General features: G+C 48.9%; 5 protein-coding genes across 5 annotated transcripts; 3 read left to right on the top strand and 2 right to left on the bottom strand.

Moving 5' to 3' along the window:
* Positions 1-394: 394 nt before the first annotated feature.
* FIESC28_07890 (uncharacterized protein) lies at positions 395-1248 on the bottom strand (the record flags this gene model as incomplete). Its single annotated transcript, XM_031162030.1, has 5 exons — positions 395-735; positions 793-858; positions 910-949; positions 1057-1160; positions 1230-1248. The coding sequence occupies 5 exons, from the start codon at positions 1246-1248 to the stop codon at positions 395-397; spliced, it is 570 nt and encodes a 189-aa protein (XP_031013884.1).
* Positions 1249-2358: 1110 nt separating this feature from the next.
* FIESC28_07889 (uncharacterized protein) lies at positions 2359-4485 on the bottom strand (the record flags this gene model as incomplete). The annotated part of the gene is made up of 1 exon (XM_031162029.1): positions 2359-4485. The coding sequence occupies one exon, from the start codon at positions 4483-4485 to the stop codon at positions 2359-2361; it is 2127 nt and encodes a 708-aa protein (XP_031013883.1).
* A 7944-nt stretch (positions 4486-12429) lies between these two features.
* On the top strand, positions 12430-14724 carry FIESC28_07888 (uncharacterized protein; the record flags this gene model as incomplete). The annotated part of the gene is made up of 1 exon (XM_031162028.1): positions 12430-14724. The coding sequence occupies one exon, from the start codon at positions 12430-12432 to the stop codon at positions 14722-14724; it is 2295 nt and encodes a 764-aa protein (XP_031013882.1).
* Positions 14725-15092: 368 nt separating this feature from the next.
* Positions 15093-15905, top strand: FIESC28_07887 (uncharacterized protein; the record flags this gene model as incomplete). Its single annotated transcript, XM_031162027.1, has 5 exons — positions 15093-15227; positions 15266-15295; positions 15414-15567; positions 15642-15820; positions 15873-15905. The coding sequence occupies 5 exons, from the start codon at positions 15093-15095 to the stop codon at positions 15903-15905; spliced, it is 531 nt and encodes a 176-aa protein (XP_031013881.1).
* A 1102-nt stretch (positions 15906-17007) lies between these two features.
* On the top strand, positions 17008-19129 carry FIESC28_07886 (uncharacterized protein; the record flags this gene model as incomplete). The annotated part of the gene is made up of 2 exons (XM_031162026.1): positions 17008-17027; positions 17149-19129. 2 exons carry the CDS (start codon positions 17008-17010, stop codon positions 19127-19129), a joined length of 2001 nt encoding a protein of 666 aa, XP_031013880.1.
* Between the last annotated feature and the right edge of the window lie 1444 nt (positions 19130-20573).

Here is a 20573-nt window from a genome sequence, read left to right as displayed (position 1 = left end):
ATGAGATACTATGCCTAACATCTTTCCATAAATGCTCTTACCTTCTCCTTTAGGTGACGTTGGGGCTGTTACATCGTGCATCATGATATATCCCTCGCCGCTTATCATCGTTCATGAGCGTCCGTTCTAGATCCCTAAAATTGCCCCTTGCACGTATCCTAGCACAAACACCACCAGGGGTCAATTTTTTCCATCACGGAGAACACATTTCGAGAGTCAGGGTCCCCTTAAATGCGTAGCAAGAAATTGTAGTTCAATTGCACGGCCGATATTCGCCTAACGGAGAATTCTGAATCTCAAAAACACTGGATAGTCACGTATCCTCTTTCTCCTAACCATCAGGACGTAACGTAAGGTATGTTCTCTAGCTCCCCACTTCCCCTTCTGATCTCCCTTAAACGTACTGCGACAACCAGCGTATACCATCACCGTAACCTTGTCGCATCACCACTGAGCACATGAAGAGCTCGATAGGTCGGATGCCCTCGAGCTGGACCTTGCCCTTACCGGTTGTCTGGTAGAGGCCGAGCTGGTGTCGCATCTCATCCTCGGAGATGGCATCGGGGTGGTCGATCTTGTTGCCGAGAATAACGAAGGGAACCTTGGAGAGCTCTTCCATAGAGAGAAGGGCGTCAAGCTCGGCCTTGGCCTCGGCGAATCGTTCGTGGTCCTTGGCGTCGACGAGGAAGACGACACCGTTGACCTCGGGGAAGTAATCGCGCCAGATACGTCGGGCTGTTGAAAATGTTAGATAACTATCTTGAGGGCCGAAGGTGATGGTATTTCACGTACCCTGTTGATGGCCACCGAGATCGAAAGTGGTGAAGCGGACGTTGCCGATGGCAAGCTCCTCAGATGCTGCAATACATTAGTACAGGTCTATCGTAGTTCCTTCAAAGGGAATCTTACTGGGGTGAAGAGTGGGCTGGAGAATGGCAACACGGTCGTTCTGTATATCCTTTGTCAGTCTTCAATCCTCCGAGAGCCGCCACCGCTATCAAGCAATCCAGTCGAGTAGAATCTATCCAGCATGGCAGCATTATAATGTCGACGCACCTTCAACATGTGAAGAAGAGTGGTCTTTCCGGCGTTGTCAAGACCAAGGAAAAGCAGCTTTGCGTGCTTGTTAAGCAGTCCCAAGGAGGACAGCACATCGTAGACTATACGCAGCACGTGTCAGCCCATCCATTCAATAAGTCGCAAGCGGTACATTGCGAGCAAATACATACACCAGTTGACGATCCACATAATGACGATGTATTAGTATTAGTTCGAATAAAAAGGCGTGGTTGTTTATAATGCACAAGAGAAAAGAGTCGGGTGTCGTTATCGTTGGCGTCGTTGATTGTAGTAGCTGGGTGGATTGGGTAGGAGGCGTTACATTGATCAAAGCTGGCAAGAAGGGTGGTGGTGGTGCCTGATATACCAGGCATTCATCATGGTGACATGTCACGCTGTACACTTCTCTAAGTCTGTGGCTTATTGACGATGAAGCAAAGAAGACATAATAGGTCTATGACTGTGAGATCATAATTGTGTTCATGTTCACAGTGACACATTTGTTCCATATCGATCTTATCATTTCTTCTTTTTGGCTTTCTACGTTCGTCTCAACTGTAGCACCGTTGTGATTAACGTATTCGTTTAGTTGATATCAATCCACCAAAGCTATCCCAAGAGGCACAAACCATGAGACTAAACCTCAGTGTTCAAAACATCAGTACATATCCAACTTTAACAGCCTCTATGAAACAATGTCAAGCGGTTGAAGCACTTCATGCATTCTGCCGGAAGAGTCAAGTTTACTGTGATCCCAGGGTTAGTTTGACAGCCAAAACAACCACTACGTTCAGCGGTCTTCAACATGAATGTCTATCATTTAACAAAAGTCACAATTAGAGAAATTCACAGGAAGGCGCAAAACAATTGCAGAGATAATCATCTTCGTTATTGATATCTGCTATAAAAAAAAATTGATGCATGTCATGATAGCCTCTCATCCAACGCCGAGCAAGTAACCTCGAAATACCAATATGCTGTATCGGGTATCCAAGCAGTGCAAAAATGGCTCCTCCGCCAATAGCGAGCGTTGTCCGGCCGCTTTATGCAGTTTGACAAAAGAAAAATGAAAAAATATGTACCGGATCTCGGCTGATACCGAGCATCCAAGGGGTCGATTATGGGTATATACAGAAAACAACAATCTCGGAGACCTAGCCGAGATGTGTGTTGAGAAAGGACATGTTGTAGTCATCAAGTTAAAATCGTGTAAGATGTATCATCTTCGTCGTGACATGTCTCGCAGTCTAGTGAAAAGCAATGATGTTCTTATGCAAATGAAAAGGCAAAGAAACGTGCTTAGATGGAAAGGACGTAGTTGGTTTGGTCCTTCTTTCCAGCCATCAGAAGGCCGAGCTCTCGCATACGTTCGGTACCACGACCGGGAACGGGTTTGGGCTCGGGAATCTTACCACGGCGAGCGCGGTTGCAGTACTTCTGGTGGAACTTCTCCTTGCGGCGCTGACGCTTGCTCTCCAAGCCCTTGGTGATGTCAATGGCACCACGGATATGAGTATCGTTATCGTGGGTCATCTTGTTTCGGGGGTGCTTTCGCTGGTGACACATGGCGCCACCACGGGGCAGGGACTTGGTTTGGGTGAGACCGGGGCGGCCAGCAAGGTTGAAGTTGACTTGGCCGCAGCGAGGAGATCCAAGGGGGGTAGTGATAGGCTTGCGCATGGGAGCGGGGGACTTCGCTCTGCGAGGTGATTGACGGTTGAAGAGAGGCTTAGGCGATCGGGCTCGTGCCTTGGGAGGAGGCGAGTGAAGACGCTTGGGAGGTGGAGAGCGGAATCGCTTGGGGGAGGCATGCTCGCTCTTGCGTCGGCGGCGAGAGCGGTCACGGTCCTGGTGTAAGTCTTCCATCTCACCGAAGAACTCATCGGCGTCACTTTCGTGGTGAACGGGGTTGAAGATCTCGCCATCGTTCTCCTCCTCAGGCTCGGAAGCTGGGAAGCTAGGGTCAATGTCTTGAGGAATGACACGGAGCTTCTCATTTCGGCGAGCTGCGAGGCATGAAAGGTACGCTTCCTCGAGAGGACGGTCTTCATCCAGAGTACCACACACAAAGTCAGTGCTATCGGGAAGATCGGGGGTCTCCTCAGCGTATCTAACGTTCTTGGTACGGCGCTTGACTCGCTGGCTGTTGACGGTAGCAATTGAAGAATCGGACTGCATCTCATGAAGGGAGGGCCGACGCATCATAGTGGCACCAGATCCAATGTGAACGACAGACTTGGCACCAGGAGTCCAAAGACGCATGTCATCGTCGTCATCATCGTCATCAGAGTCGGCGAATCCAGTCTCTTCGTCGGTGTGGTAACCGTCGGAGTCATCGTCCTCGTCGTCTTCGTCTTCATCGTCATCCTCGTCGAGGTCAACGTCGAGTTCGTCCTCATCCTCATCTTCCTCCTCATCGTCGTCGTCGTCCTCATCGGCATCAGCATCCTCTTCGTCGAGCTCATCTTCTTCCTCGGCCTCTTGCTCTGCCTCGGTAGCCAACCGTCGGATGTTGTTCTCCTTGGTCAGGGTGTCGTTGATGGTCAACTTGACTCCAACAGCATTGCTGTCCCGTCGAATCCAGTCATCCTCACGGGTGATACCACTGGCAAACTCGTGGAACTGAGAGCTATCCGTAGCGAGGTCAGAAGAGTCGGCCCGGAGGAACTTGGGACGCGACACGGATTGACGGCGAGGGGTAATTTGTCGAGGGGCAGCAGACAAGGCGGAAGTTCGCTTAGGAGTAGATGGGGATGCCTTGGGAGTAGCGTCCTTGCGGCCAGTGCTGATCTCCGTGTAGCGGGGAGGAGTGTTTTGAGTTGACGCAGGTCGAGGTGGGCATGCAAACTTGATACAAGACTTGCGAGGGGCTTCCTGGGCAGAAGGGGCCTTAGCCATGGGCTGGGAGCGAGGTGGCTGCGCTGGGGCTTGAGCTGGGGCAGCAGGCTTGCCACCGCATGCAAACTGAATGCATCGCTTCTTGGGCTCCTCGGGCTTAGCTTGCTGCAACTTCACAGCAGCATCGAGAAGAGAAGCCTGAGTTGACTCAGGAGCGCGGTCGTGGTGAAGACGAAGCATGGCCATTTCGGGAAGAGGTGGGCTCGGGGTGCTTGGTCGAGAAGGGCTGGTGAAGCCAGTATCACTGGTGAGGTCGGCGGTCGAGGCGAAGCTAACGTTGCTGACGAGAGAGCGGCGTCGCTGTTGGGTGTGAGTGGTGTTCTGAGGAGTGTACAGGTCGTCATCCGAGTTTCCATTGATCGCCTTGGTCAACAAGGAGGACTTCTCGGTTGAAGGTCGAATAGAAGTTCGCTGGAAATCGTTGGCAGTAAACTGTTGCTTCTTGAAGTTTAGTTCAGGTGGTTCGTCGACCTCCTCGAATTCTTCTGAGCCATGGGCCACCCAGGGTGTATCTGGATTTGTGGTCATGGTGTTCATTGTGGTATATAGAGTATTGGAACTTGGGAAATGCGTGGTTTGAGAGTGGGGGTCAAGTCGTAAGGTCCAAATAAGGAAGTTGTATTCCAATGATGATCAGGAGATTATGATGAAGTTCCAAAGCACGGTCGCTGAAGAAAGGTGAATTTGGTGAGAAGGCGTATAAGTGGTGAAGGTATCGTATGGTTGGTAGGTAATAGTCGCTCAAGCTGTGCTGCAACTTATAAGAGTCTTAAATGCGTCCCTGAGGACGGTGGTGCTATAACAGCGAGACAAACATCGTCAAATGCTATAAAAAGATAGAGGTTGTTCTTTAAGAGAAAGAATCTCAAAAGTAGACGGACGAGCGAGCTTTGATATGGATCAATGGGATATGAGTGAAAGTGAGATGCAGGGCCGGGCCGGACAGGGCTTTTGAGGAGAGGCTAGAAGAGGAGTAGAAAGGCGGCTGATTTTCCAGGTTGCAGGATTCCCCAATCTGTAAAAGGGTGGCGTCTGTGCTACTCTGCTGTGGGTGTGTGTCTGGTTTGGCTTGGGACTGGGTGTCGTGGGTGTGTCGCTGCTTATTGCGCGTGGAGACAAGTGCAGATGACGTTCTCCGAGGCACGGGTACAGTATGGTACAGTACAGTATAATACAGTGCGACAGAGCACTCTTTCTCTCTCAGCAGGAAACAGAACAAGGTCTGAGACAAAAGGATATCGACAAGGGCCAATTCTACTATAATGATATAATAATGGAAGCAAAGTTCACAAAGAAAGGGCGACTTCAAGGGCGACTTCAAGGGCGAAAGTGAAGTCAAGTACACAACAAAGGAGGGCGTCTCTGTTGGCTGCTTCCGTTTGAAATTTTTATTCTAATAAGCCTTGATTAATCGGAACGAAACAACGAGAACAGGAACCAAGCCCAGACTACGGGAGATGAATCGGTTGTACCTCGCGGTACAAAGAAGACGCGACCTAGACTAGCAGGAAAAAGGTAAAAACGCACAACTCGAGCCAACAGCGACAAGGAACGGGTTGAGATTTGGGGGGGGCCGTCCCCTAAATTAGAGAGTGGCCGTCGATTTACCGTGCAAGGAGCGGGTAAAAGATGGGTCTCGCAGTTCCTTTGACCTTTGTTTTTCCTTTTTTTCTCCCCTGTGTCAAAGAATTTTTACTGGACTAAGCCAACGGAAAAGGGTTTAACTCGGTGCTGCGCTGCACTGGCTTGTTACATTGGATTGATCCCATCCCATGCCATCGCGATAATTAATGGATACTTCCATATCCCACAGGGCGCCAGGTGCTAAGGGCTCAGGGCAGGGCTTCAATACCTGTCTTTTACAGTATCGTATCCATACGCTATCACCAATTGATGACCAGATACTCAGGTGTGAGTGGACACGGAGCATGAATAACTGACTGACTCTGTTGATGGAAGCCAAGCAAAAGCCAAAGAATTCCAGGTTCATGGACATTTTGCGCCCTTTTTTCTGTCGCTTTTCTCCTGGGCTAGGCCTTTCAGCGCCTAGATTGATCCATTCAAGGCCTGTCTTTCAATGTCTCTGCTCTAAATTGACCTGAGAAAAAAACGTGAACGTGCCCTTGACGAGAAAGCCTTGTCTTGCTCCGCTACTGATGCTCCGCGTCGAATCCGCTTTTTCAAACGTGCCCAGCATTCGAGCAACCGTAAAGGATCCATTGACCGTCTCGAGATTACTGGACTTTCATGTACATGCGTACTGTACGTTTACGGTACGTCGAGTGATTGTGAGGCGAGCGTATCTGCATTCCGAGGAAGCAATTTCGGATCCAGCCCAGACCGACAATTAATGAGAACCTTACTTTACCATACTGTACAGTACTGTATATTCTCCTTTCTTTACACACGGCCACGAGCGGGCATAATTGTCCATTAAGGGTCCTTTTTCAATTGACCAGTGGCGCCTGTCAGCGGCCAACCTCAGATAGATCCACGTTGAAATGGCCGAAAACAGGTTGCCTTGATCTACTGTGTGGCACACCGTCCTGACTCTTGACTCTGGAGTCTCCAGTGACTGACTGACTGACTCTGACTCTGACGGCGACAGTAACGGAGTGAGTAAGCCACGAATCGCCGCTCTCTATACCGTGTGAGGATCATTTGCACTGTCCTTGTCCAAGCCTCGCGCTCGCATAATCAACCACGAATACAGATGACTGTTGTTTCTAGAAGCAAGCCGCCACAGAATTCCTGGCCGTTGATTCATCCTCAGCGCTTATGAGATCCACAAATGGAATCTTTGTCTTCCCACCAGTTGGATGCCGTTCTTTACTGTACTGTCCTTTGTACTGTACAACACCAGCCGCTTTCATTTTCGAGGCGGTGTATCCATCCGCAAACACAGCAGCTGTCCTGTGCTGTGCTGTGTTGTCGTTATTGTTGATCATCTGGCTGGCTTGTGACTGACAATCAGTCACTTCGCCAACCAGATCCTCAGATGATAGTCATGATTTGACACACAGATTGCTCGTTTCAGTTGACAGACCCCCGCGCATCAGGGACCACTTTCGCCCATTATTGATGCAAGAAGGGTTGAATATTGATGCGCCACAGCTCGCTATGTTGATCCTATTTTGGTGTTGCAGGCCTTTATCTTCCGTCTATCAAATCAACGTCTCGTTTATCGGACGCCCTTTGTCAGTGCTACAATGCACGAGTACAAGGTCAAACACAATGCGCAAGTTTGACTTTGCCTTTGACGTGCTTTCGTCTCTCTTTATCTCCTTTCTTTGTCCTTTTCAATCAGGCTTATTGCGCTGAATATTGCACGTCTTATTCTTGGCTAACCCCAAAGTCGTGGGGGTACATAGTCAAGCGTACAGACAAGACAAGTGTTACTGATCCAGGTGCTGTTGCTCGCCTCGCCAACTAGCAACTTCTCCACAATCACCTGTTTCGTTCATCATCACGTCTTTCTACTGGTGCCATTTGTGTTCCTTCAAAGCCGCCGTCTGCGTCGATTACGATCGACCCTTGCTTCAGGGACGCACGCAGAATTGTCTTGACCGTTTTTGGGTGTCATGTTGTCTCTGCATCAACAACACCCCTTCCCTCATCAACCAATTAATGCACTTCCTCACATTCAGACTCGTGAGCTCTCCCACATCTAACAAACCCACTTGCAGAAACCCATGCAATGCAAGCCAGAAATCCCCCGATGACGACAGTTTTGGCATGGACATGGTCTTGTCTTGAGTAGTGTCGTCTTTTCCATGCGTCCTCAGCGATAGGTGGCCGCATGAATCCGAGTCAAGTTGCCTATCAGCATGTCAACGGATCGTCGCTCCCAGAATATTACAGAGGACCCTGAAACGGCCTAGCATCACAGACTCTCGTCTCCTATTCATAAGCTTAGATGATGAAACTACCGGGCGATGCTACAAGGCTGTTGAAGGGTCCTCTGTGTGATCATAGCTGTTTGATATTCGAGGTTGACGTGACTCGCTACATTTCATTTCGCGACGCCGATCGTAGAAGATGCTTGAAACGACCCAAGCTTATTTAGCACTGTTTACTGATCGTCAAATGCCTCGGTCTCTTCCCGTGATTTTGGAGCTGCATACAAGCGGTGCAACCCCCCTTGCCCTTGAGACTCGAGTAACCTCGAAAAGGCATTCGGAGGGTCTCGGTTTCTGTCTTGGCCTTGGCCTTCGTCTGTCAGTCAACCTAAGCGATAACGGACATATCAGTTCTCTAGTTTATTACTGGTACGCATGAGATATTCTTGATATTATCCTTTGACTTTTCCCATCACAATCTCACTCGCTTCTTGAAGTGACGCTCCTCGTTATGCCGACCTGTCCGCCTGGGCACTAACCCCGCGTTGTGAAGTCAAACCCCGCATCTCAAAAGGACAGGTCAGGACAGGACACCACAACGCGGTATCAGCGCGTAGCTGGAAATTCGTATGTACGTTACCTTGCCATGCGAGGTCCTGCTTATTCTTTGGATGCATCCATATAGCCTTTCTTCACTTTGGCTCATGCAGCTTAGATGGCGTCTCTGAGCTCACCCTCTATGACTGTCCACTGTCCTTCGCCTACAGCCCACCCACTCTCAAAACAGTGCTTAAAAATCGTGAGATTCTGGCGGTGAACGGCTTATATCTTTACATACTTGGAAAAAGGGCTGAGTCACGAACAACATGATCAAATATTCGAAGCTATAGCCAGCTTCAATGATCACGAGATGTCCACATTTGCTGCTGCAGTGGAATCACACCTCACAAGCAAGTTATTCAATATACCGCTAAGCATTATATGGGATAGTATACATGACGATATCTCATCTCATCAGAGTCATTATCGATGCATCTATGGGAACTACCTGCAACTAAGGTAGCTTTCTGATGCTAGAGTCTTGCCAAGTCTGAGACATAGAGCGGGTATTCCAAGTTATGGCCATTGATATTGTCAAGAATGCAGGTACATTGGTCTAAATACCTTCAAGTCGGTCTCTTAGAACTCCCCGTCTAAGTCCTTACCCGCAGCTCGCATACTGACCCGCATCGTGCCCCGTTGTTGTGCATCGTCAAAAACATGGACCCAGGTCTCGGCCGGTTGTACGACTGGGCCGACTCAGAAGCCCTAGTCTGTCTCGTTGATGTTTAAGCCGAAAGAAGGTGCGTGGTTTTTGGCAAAGGAGGTGTGGGTTGCTTTCCTGCACGATGGAACGGGATGCTGAGCATGGGTAGCACAGCAGCATACAGTACAGTAGCATTCATGCATCAGGGTGTCAGAAGAATTGGTCGACGAGAGCATGAGAGACGAAATAATGCGGTCACTCTAAGCTGATTTAGACGAGCACTTAAGGCTACGTTATTCTGATGCCTAAGCCTTGGAGGACAGTTCTTCTGTCACCTACATGCATCAATGGCATGGACATGGATTGACATGAGAGGAGACTGGAGAGCAAACTCAAGTCAACTCATCTCATCTCATTTTCCCCATCCCGTCGTCCTAGCCGATTCCCTTGATCCAGCCAGCGATGAGCCGACCGACCGCCAGATGGCATTAAAGATCCCAACAACAAATCACAAAAGCTCGTGATCCTCAGACCCGAAAAAAGCCACGTCTAAGCTGGAGAAACAAACATGCAGGATATGCTGTCTATGACGGTGTAAGAAGCAATGAAGGGGTTTCCCACTCCCACTCAAAGCCAGTCACTTGCTTCGTCCACGTTGTCGTCGAATGTGCCGATCAGGGACTCGTCGTGCCCTCCATGATCTTTTGCCAAGAGATTTGATTTTCTCCGAGAGGGCCTGAGCTTCTCTCATGTTCAAAGCTCTCAACATCTAAAAGTTTAGTGGTGAGCCACTGGATATACAAGGCTGAGAATAGCAACATCTGCCACCCTGCTAAAAGAAAATCCAGTCCCCAACGGTCATTCCTTTGGTGGCTTTTATGGGTCTGGAAACTTCCTTGTTGATTTTATTAAAGCCACTGTGGATTCTTGAAAATTTGCTTTACCGGCCAGACTTTTCTAGACTGGGAAGAGGTTGAAGAATGAAGAGGGAAAAAATATGTTTAATTTTTTCCCCTTCTCCTTGTCGGTGCGCTAACCTCTTTACGACATTAACCTCAGTACTTTACGATACCTCGTGTCATTCACCGACGGATCCCATTAGTATACGGAAGCTTGTAATAATATTTGAGAGTCAATCGCAATTTCTCACCAAGAATGTCTGAAAGCCACGCCGTCTCACCGCGGACTGCAATCTCAATCTCACCCAGTGCCAGTGGAGACCTGAGCTCGTCACTTGTCAACTTTCAGCTCTCACTCCTACTCTCAGCCTTCTTTAGTTAGAGGGAGAGACTCTCAAAGTTGAGACTAGTGAAGCTGCTGTGTCAGTTCAGGTGTTGACTTGCAAAAGTTGACTTTCCTATTTTCTCCGAGATGGTCACCGTCAACATGGCTGAAACTGTGATGCAATTCATTGCTCAGCGTCTCTTGGCAGAGGCTGGGAGTTTCGAGGCTCTGAAGACAGCCTTCTCTTTTCACTGCCCTTTAATTACTGTGCAATACTGTCCTGGACTGTGCAGTACGAATTGTGTACAAAGTCACACTGCCAAGATGAATTACGCAGAGAGTGAGATAAGCAAAGAAGGCTGAGACTTGTTTTGCGACTGCGCCTGGTTGATGATGATGACAATTGATGATCAGTGACGACACACGTTAATAATAATCAGTTGGCAAGACGATAACAACTGTAACGATAACTGAAAGTTACGTGGATTTTGTGGCAAAGGGAGCCCTGGACCTGGTGAATCCTCAATACTGTATGATGAATCTGGAGAAGTTGGTGGTCGTTTCGGGCCCCGGGAAGCCTGACTGGGCGGATTCTCGAAAGCCCGAAACTCCAGAGTTCTGAAAGCATAAACTCAGTAGTCAGTGATGGAGTTACCTGGCCGATTGGGATTGGAGGGACCTGTTTTTGCTGCTGTGACGTGTGAGATCATCACTGCAACTCAGGTGATCGGCACTTGTACGCGTTGAGTGCCGAGAGAGGGAACCCGTTTTCCTGTTTATGCCTCGCTGGAGATAAACTGGCTTTTGGGTTGATGATGTTTTGATGGCAGAGAATCCGGTCTCCCGAACCATTTCCGGGTCAGGTCGGGTATAGTTGCTGTTTCAACGACTGGAACTTTCGACGTCTTGTCGTCATGGAATCTGTCTTGTATAGGGTAGTCTGAAGACCAAGAAACACTCCCCCAGGTACAACACTTGTTGATTGGGAATACATCTCTAATCAAAGTCAGGATCAATTGAGTCAGACGGTTAAGACCCTGGATCTTTGAATCTTACTGTATTATGTGAGATCTCAGAATGGCGGTGTTATCCGCTCCGGATATTCGTATCAACGGTAATGTGTGCTTACTATTCTCAAACAAAGTTCACATGCAATCGTGATGCATGTTCGCAGCGTACATATGCATCATCCCGAGGAAAATAATCTGCTCAACAGAACGTGTCTAGACCGTCCAAAATCCCAAGTTTGTGGCATTTGGATTTCAGGTGAAACGTGCTACTGCTTTGCGCTGAGAACTGACGGGTGCAATCTCTAGAGAGCTCATCGTCAGCATGATGTGTTCGAATATTAGTTGAAGCTACAAATCGATAAAGTAAAGCAAGCGCCGTCGAGCTCAGCCCGAACTTCAAAATTCAGATTGGATGAAAGATTTGCCAATTGAGTGGTTGTTAGAGGTTGCAAAATGTATTGAAGCATAACACCACCGAGGTCAGAACTACGGTTTTACATAACTCAATCACTCCTCGCCAACTATCTGTTTTAATTCCATGCTATGTAGAGTGAAGTATACTCATGTATTTTGCGATACAGCCGGTAATTGCTCCAAAGCTCCCTGAGGCGTATGCATAGGAGTTCGACGTTGTTCTGGGTAAGGACACGTTAAGTCTATATTCAGTTATCTTGACTCCAGTAAACTAGACTATCCATCTGACGGTACGGGCAGAAGTGAGTCTTTCTATATATGTGAAGTAGTCTTTATCTTTGATAATGAATACTTGACAATACCACTTTAGATGATTAAGAAAGCGAGACCACCTGTCCAGCACTTAGAGATCGTCGTCCAAAGACAAATCGATGTTCAAGTCATGAAATAAAACACCAAAGTTTGCAACGTAGAAAAACTTATAGCAGGGATGAGAAACATGGATTGCTTCGTGAGAATTGCATATCTTGCTGATCACAGCAAGGATGATAGACGTCATAAGCAACATATGTTTGCTTTTGTGAGGCTTGAGGCTCTCAGAAACTCAACGCCAACATCGTTTCCACCAATTCGATCGCAGAAGCTTAACCTTGTTACATGTCCTGCGGAGACATGCAAAACACTCGTATGAAACCTTGTCAGCTATTCTCAGTATGATTGTCCAGTAACCATTTGCGCAATGCCTCCCATCGAAGCACTGCCCGTGGAAATCATCTGTCGCATTGCCGACAAGTGCATGGTTGAAACTATCAGCGACATAAAACTGTCGGCGAGGTCGCAAGTGGCATTGGCTCAGACGAATCGTCATGTCTATAACATTATACGACCGCTACTACGGGCAACGAGAGTATGTATTGCAGCTGAAGAAGGACGTCTGGATATCATTAAGAAAGCGTACCGAGATGGCGCAAACCTGAATGTGACAGGATCGACAAAACACGGACAGAGAGGCACCCCTTTACAATACGCCATTATGAACGGACATCGTGATATCCTCGAGTTCCTAGTCGAAGTCGGTGTCGATCCCCACGTTCCTTCAGTAGGACTCTGCGAATGCTGGCAACACATGAGTGACACGAAGCCTTATGTTCTTCACACAGCAATTAATCACGGCAAGATAAAAGGAGCGGCGAAGCTGCTTGTTCAGAAACTGGGAGCGTACTGGTCTGTGAAAGATTTACCTGCACTGCAAGATGAACCAGATGAAGAGAAGGAAGAACAGAAAGAAGTGATCGACCTCCTTGCCAACCTTCCAGGACCTGGGCCAGCTGGAGATGCTCTGACTTATGCTATGAGCCGCCACGAACATGATCTCGAAGAGCGCATACTCGCAAGACCTGATCTGGACGTCTCAGTTGCTGACTCACTTGGACGTACACCTTTGTTCAACGCTATCGTAAGCCGCCGCCTCGATATTGCTATGACGTTACTCGAACGTCCAGAAGCCGATGCAGGTATTGCTCAACAGAATGATCTTACGCCGTTGCACGCGGCCGTTGATGCGAGGAGCTTGCCACTCGTCGAGGCACTTCTTAAACGACCAGAGGTGGATGCAACTAAGAAAGATGATGTGAACACGACCCCCTTCCATCTCGCCACACAACACGGTGAACTGGAAATTGTGAAGCTTCTGCTCGAACAACCTGGAGTCGATGTAGCATCACCCGACGATGATGGAATGACACCGCTCCACTGGGCAGTCAGGAGCCGTTATCTTATGCTGCATCCGTGGAAAAGGCGAAAGGGTGAGACAGGGGAGTCTTTCTGTGAGCCAGCAGGTTACAGAAGTGAAAGTCTCGAAATCATCGAGATCCTGCTGGCTCGTCCAGAAGTGAATGCTGGATTACACAGCAAAGACGGTCTCACACCTTTGCATCGTGCTTGCTCGATAGGCGATCGCAGAGTTGCTGAACTCTTGCTGAAGCGTAAGGAGGTTGACCCCAAAGCACGGGGCTTGAACGGGCAAACACCTCTTCATATCGCGGCATCGTGCACTCGGCGTGGTGCCCTGATGTTGATGGGTTCTCTACTCGAGCAACCGGGTATCGAGATAACAGACACCGACTATGATGGTCGAACGATCCTGCATTATGTTTGTGGATGTCTTAGAAAAGCTTGGAACGCCAGTCTTGTGATAGAAACAGCCCTCCGAGAGGGCGTCCCTATTGATCAAGTATCCAAGAATGGCTTATCAGCTTTCCATCAAGCTATCTGCAGTGGTGACTACAATATCGCCATGTTACTTCTTGACCTGGGTGCCGATCCTATGGTTTCTACGCGGTTCAAGTACAACAACAATTTGCTACATCTTTGCTTAAAGGGAGATGGTAGCAGCGCTGATGTTAACAAGATCATGAGAGAATCTATTAAGCGAAGAATTGAGATCGATACACTTACAGATTCGCCTCTCTATGATGCCTGGAACGACGAAAAGGAACAGGTTGAAGACGTTGAAGGCATAAGATCGATGGATATTCTCATTGGCACTGACTGCACTCCTCTATTTTTGACAGCAATAGGCGAGGAGAATATCGAAGGTATGAGAGCGCTACTCGATGCAGGAGCAGATCCCAACGCAACCGTCATCATAAGAGATCTGGAGCTCGAAGGCAAGACGAAGGGCAATCGCCAGGCGTTCTTATCAGGGGTCTTCCGTCATTCTTGGGATCCAGAGGAACCAAGCAATGACGACATATTCGAGAAGGAAGATGTTATCGCATTGTTAATTCAACATGGATCACGCATAGACTTTGACGGGTCAGCTGATAGTCCTCTTCAGGAAGCCTGCAAAGCAGCAGAGGATGGTCGAGGAGCTCTGCTGGAGATCATACTGAAATGCTCAACATCCAAGAGTGTTAGTCAGAGGCATGCTATAGAAGTGATCTCCGAGTATGCAGATAAGCCACAGCACGGCGAAATTGGCCAAATTCTCCAAATGCTGAGGATATTTGAGCGCAAGCATTTTGGCACATAGGTAGTGTGTTGATATTGTTTGGATGATGGATGACTGGTGTTAGTTGGGGGTTATTGGGCTTTTTCAGAGCCACTCTTCCAAACTACATAATGATAATGCACAGGATTGAGCACAGACCCAACAGAGGAAGACAGAGCAATGATTTGATCACTTTGAAATAGTTGCAAGGAGATATCCATGGTGTAAGTGATGATTGAAAGATGATAGGCTGAAGATTTCGATATCATGTGACCTTTCACGTGCCCCCACTCCGTCGGATTTTCCCGCTAGCCGAATCGCGAATTGCTGCTCCGGCAAAGATTCGTGCCAGCGACCGACCTCAATTGAGCTCACCCACGCAACAACCTCATCCACCAGCTCAGCCCATCATGAACTCTTTCCGCATCGCCCGTGCGGCTCTCCGAGCTCGCCCTGCCGCCATCCGAGTTCCCCTCCAGCGAAGAACCTACGCCGAGGCCGTCCCCGACAAGGCAAGACCAGAGACACCCGCCAACCCGGCTACTGTTTTTAACGAACCCGACCCGGCTGACCGTTATCGCAGATCAAGCTGAGCCTTGCCCTTCCTCACCAGGTATGACCGCCGCGCCCGATGACATAACTCGGATCAAGATCGAACACGATACGACCGAATTGGACCCTCACGATGGCACCGTAGCCAATTGATGCATGGAGCTAATTGCCGCACGCAGTCTATCTACAAGTCCCAGGATGTCGTCCAGGTCAACATCCCCGCCGAGTCTGGAGAGATGGGTGTCCTCGCCAACCACGTTCCTTCCATTGAGCAGCTGAAGCCTGGTCTGGTTGAGGTTGTCGAGGAGTCCGCTGGCTCCAAGCAGTTCTTCCGTACGTCATGACATACAACACCAATTGCCGGGATATCGAACAAAACGCTGATGATGGATTTTTTTCTTGTTTAGTTTCTGGTGGATTTGCTACCGTTCAGCCCAACTCCGTCCTCAGTATCAACGCCGTCGAGGGTTACCCCCTTGAGGACTTCAGCGCTGAGGCTATCCGAAACCAGATCGCCGAGGCCCAGAAGGTCGCCAACGGCAGCGGAAGCGAGCAGGATATTGCTGAGGCCAAGATCGAGTTGGAGGTATGTTTCACAACGGAGGCATTTGCGATTGACTTTACTAACGACGGAACAGGTTCTCGAGACTCTCCAGGCGCATGTGAAATAAGTGTACTGCGTGCGAGTTTGTGGTGACGGAGGCCCTTGTACATCAAAATATTCTACCCATCTTAGCACGAAAGCCGTGACAATTGATACCAGTTCTGGTTGTGCTACCTCCTAAATGTACTTTTATTGCCTCCTTTTAAGTGATTGTTTCGTCTTGCGCTGTTGTAAGGTGGATATGTTCTAGTGACGTCGTTAAGGATATGTTGACGTTAGGTGCAGAGCATCATCCCACGACTTCCTTCCCTATGATTCTAGGCTAGATTTATACATGTGCTTTACACCTAATGCCGCTCACTTTGCACACTTGACCTCGAAACTTCTACCTACAACATGTAACCCATCTTAACACCCTGTGAATCGATACTCCTTATCGACTAATCGAACTTCATTATCGCCAACGGTCATATCACTGCCTTCCTGGCAGTGTCGTATGGCATCGTGTACGATTCGTCCTCCCTTGGATAGAGTCGACTATTATTTCTAAATCAATAACTCGATATGATACTCCCTGGCGTTGTCGGTGAACGTGTTCGTCGCCTACAAACAGTCACCGAACAACCTTCAATCGCTTTGGAGAATGAGCGCAAAAACACCACGTTCGATTAGGGACAGCGAGCGATCGATGGCGTCAAGAGTCGTGCTGTAAGAGATAGCGATCGTAGGCGGGCATCGTCGAATTTGTCTCAGAAGAATCATCAGCGACTGAGTGTTATAAGGGGTCCTAAAGGTCGAGTGCCATCATCACGACCGAGTGTCACTGGCTTCAAACCACCGATCAGACAGGCCTCTATTCGTCAGAGCAAACTCCCACGATACTCAGCTGGTACAGACTTATTGCCTCCGGACTCTCTACTGACATCGTATCATGCCTCGTCGGACCCATCTCGCACCGTCAGCACAACAGAGAAATGCCAGGATGCACTGGATATTCTGGAACAGTACGGCATACCAAGGCCTGCGGGATAGTTTTCCGATGGCGAAGCAGGTACGCCAGAACAGATTTTACAGAACAGGTCGGTGCTCTCGCAGATCTGTCATTCATGCGGCAAGCCCCTCGCTTTCGAACGATATTGCTCGCACTGCGGCCACGACTCTTGTATAAAATGTACAGGAACAATTCCTGGTAAGGTCCCTGGACACAGGGTTCCTAAGTTCTCGGCCCAGTACGAGGGGCCTCATCATACGCACAGTAATCCTGAGTTACCTACAGATACTCACGAAGAGCATGCCTTAAGTGAACGCAGTCAACCTACGCGACCTACTCTCAGTACAGCTCGTCGCCGCAAGACCTCAAGGATTGCATCCGAACCACAGTCACCAACGACTCCTCGTCCTACCGGACTTAAATCTCGCCTAAGACCTAAAGATAATCAGGAGACCCTGAAACCAGCCCCCAAGAAGACCATCGCAGCACCAACAGAGATATCTGGCTCAGTGAAGAACAACCCCTTTTTCATGGCGGACAAGGGGACGATGAAGAAACCCTCTGAGCCCGCAATCACAGCGAGGTCAGTTCAGGTAGAGCGCAAACCAAAGCACTCCGATTGCGTGCCCGATCGTCTTCTGTCAAAATCGCCCCGCGCTTCCCATGTACAGGAAGAATGTCCCGATCCCAGTTGCAGGGCAACACACACTGGCCATCATCCACCTCGACACAGTATTGGATGTGCTACTCGACGGAGTCAGGGTGCCCTGGTTGTTGAAGGTAACGAATTAGATATGATTGATGAGGACAAAGATAAACATGAGGCGAAGCATGCCCCATCGGAGACAAAATCACCACCTCGAGACAAACTGCAGATGAAAATTGATCAACTGTATCATCATGAACAAGACCTACATCACTCAAAGCATATCATGGAGCACCTAGCAGCGGGTGTCAAGACCCTTCCCACCTCAACTGCGGAGGAAAAGCCCCCCCTGGAGCCAGACGGGCGCTCTCGCATGGGAAACTACATGATGAGAGTTCACAGTCAACCCGTCTTTGATCACAATCTGAGTCGAGACGAAACTGTGACGGTCGGGACAGAAAGCACAAAGCATAGCCTCAGCAGAGAACCGGCAGTTCCTAGTGAGATTGTATCAAAGCCACTTAATCTTAACGAGCACAAGGGGGATCAACAACCGAGTCCAGAGTCTCACGAGCCCCATGTCAATACTCGAGGTAATGATGCCCATTGGATAAGGCCTTCGTTGGGCAGTCATGAACAGACCTATAACGTGCAAGAAGATCATTCGAGATCATTAACCTCACAGCCAACCGGTGCAAAGCCTATCCTGGCCCCGAAGACACCGAATAAAGAACTCGGTACCTCACAACAAGCAGATGGAAGGATTGCGCCACAAGCTCAAAACAATCCCTTGCCAGATAAAACAGATGGTGCGAATCCTAGCTCTAACCAACTGGATGAGCCAGTGCCAGGAGCGCACATGTTACGCAAAACAATTCCACGAGATGAACATGAAAAGCCGAATGCCGAGCCACCCAATATCTCATCGTGGAGGACGCAGTTGAGGAAAGTTGACAGGTCTCCGGAGCAGGCACCAAGTCAATGGCTAACACCCTCCCATGTAGAGGACTGGCGGCGCGAGCTCAGCAGTGTAAACAGTCGGACGCCAGTGCCCGACAAAGAGAAGAAGGAGGATTGCATTAACTGCAACCCCAGCCAATACATATCACCGCAGGCAGAGAACTCTTTTCAAGACATTGCCGAGGTTGAGTTACAGAAGCAACATGAGAAGCGTGCTGCAGTTGACTCACCAGTACCTCGCCTCAAACTAACCGATGTTGAGCTATCACTCGCGAGGCAAGGCGATGAAGAGGAAATGGCTGAACAACAAGAGACTCTTGATAAAGAAGCTGAAGCTTCGAACAAAAGCGACGATCCAGCACGCGAAGGCTCAGTGATGTCAACTGTGATTCATGATCCAACACCCATGATGCCATATAACCATATGTGCGCCTGGCGAGCGCGGTACATGGATCTCAAGAGCCAAGTCGATCAGCTCGGAGATGAAGCAAGCCATACACTACCTAAGAAGCGGGCCGAAGGTGTTGGCACCTTAGGCACGCACAATCATACAGACGTCGACATCGAAGGCCTTACAGTTGTGATGCATTTCAAAGGCCAAGATGATTTAGTGATCAACACAGACCTGAGTGAAGGCTTGCAGGAGTATCGTAGACAACAAGAGGCGGGAGATGCGCGACGGCATAAGGGTTAGATTGATTGGAATAACGACTTGGACAGGGTGGGATACGCGGATGGAGAAGTTACTTCACAGGTTTATCTTCTAATTAGCATAAGTATTAATACACTTTATCCTAAACACCATCCGACATCCGTAGACCTTCCGTTCTGTATCGATTCATCTCCTAGATCTTAATCTCGTCGATCAGACATATCGCATTCAAGGTTTATACATGAAACGCTGTGAGACGGCCTTGACACCAAGTTCATATAAATCGATAAGAATATTCTGTGATTGTTAGTTTGAAGCAGACACTCTTACATATGCGTAGCTACCCTACTACACGCGATGCTTTTTCTACAAGGCATATTCCTCAGCCTTCAACGGCGTAGCTTAAACTTAACGGATAGGATGGCAGTCAGTCCAACGCCAGCGAGGGTACAGTACAGTAGGGAAGTGAGTAGCGAGTCCTTCCTGTCAAGGTCCGCAATCAGCCAACGGGGATGATTCCACGGCTTCCCGGTCTAGCCCCCGGGCCCTACTGCAGCCTCCCCTCTTCCCCGGTTTACCAGAACTCAACTCAACTCTTCTCTTCTCACGCCAGCCGGGTTCGGGTTTCCAGGGGGTGGCTGGAAGAAAATCCTCTAGTTTGGTTTGAGAAGCGGTGACAAGGGGGGGTTCGATAAACCTTGCCCTCTTTTTTCCTTTTCTTTCCTGTGCTTTGAGTTTCGTATGTATATGCATGTAGGGCTGGCGTGGTTCATCATTTTTGCGTCGTGACGTGATAGAGACCCCTAGAGGACAAAAGTACAGTACTTACTCGCTGTTGTGGTGTAAGTGAGGCGAGCAGGGTGTAACCCAGAACAGGATCGACGTGCTTTTTAACGAGGGTGTTTCAAGATAGGATGTTGCTTGTTTGGCCAACTAGGGGCCTACACGAAATGTCCAAAAAGCAGTATGATCTCACTCGACAGTAGGGATGAAGCGGATTTCGTCATGTGAGCAGGGTAGAAGCAACGATATCTTGACGGAGGGACTGAATATTCCCACATCTGTGAGTGCCAATAGTTTCAGTATACAACCTCTAAGGGTCCAATTCAATTGAAGCGGTGAGAAGAGAGGGTATCCGTATGCTGAGTTTTGACTTGTCGGTGAAACCCCGTTCGTTGTTCTGGCTTGTTGTCTGTGAAGGAGCCTGGGAAGAGAAAACACCCAGCCTCACCTCACCTCATGCATTGCAGAACTCGGTATGAATGCATCCCGTCAAAGGCACAGACGTAGAACTAGTATCGAATTCCAAACTGCATCTATACCGGTCACCAGGGGGGGTCCCTTGCTTGTTATAATCCCTCCCAAGCTATCACCTATGTAGCGCTCTAATGCACGTAACAGCAGGCGAGTCTGAGAAAAGTTCCGATCACGAAAAGCGCTAGATTGTGAGAGCGGTCAAGGCTTTTTTTTTTTTTTTTTTTGACAG

The sequence above is a fragment of the Fusarium coffeatum genome (genome assembly GCF_003316985.1).
Source record: "Fusarium coffeatum strain FIESC_28 chromosome Unknown BRIP53273_contig_178, whole genome shotgun sequence".
NCBI classification, from domain to species: domain Eukaryota; kingdom Fungi; phylum Ascomycota; class Sordariomycetes; order Hypocreales; family Nectriaceae; genus Fusarium; species Fusarium coffeatum.
This window is presented reverse-complemented; position numbering and strand designations above follow the sequence as displayed.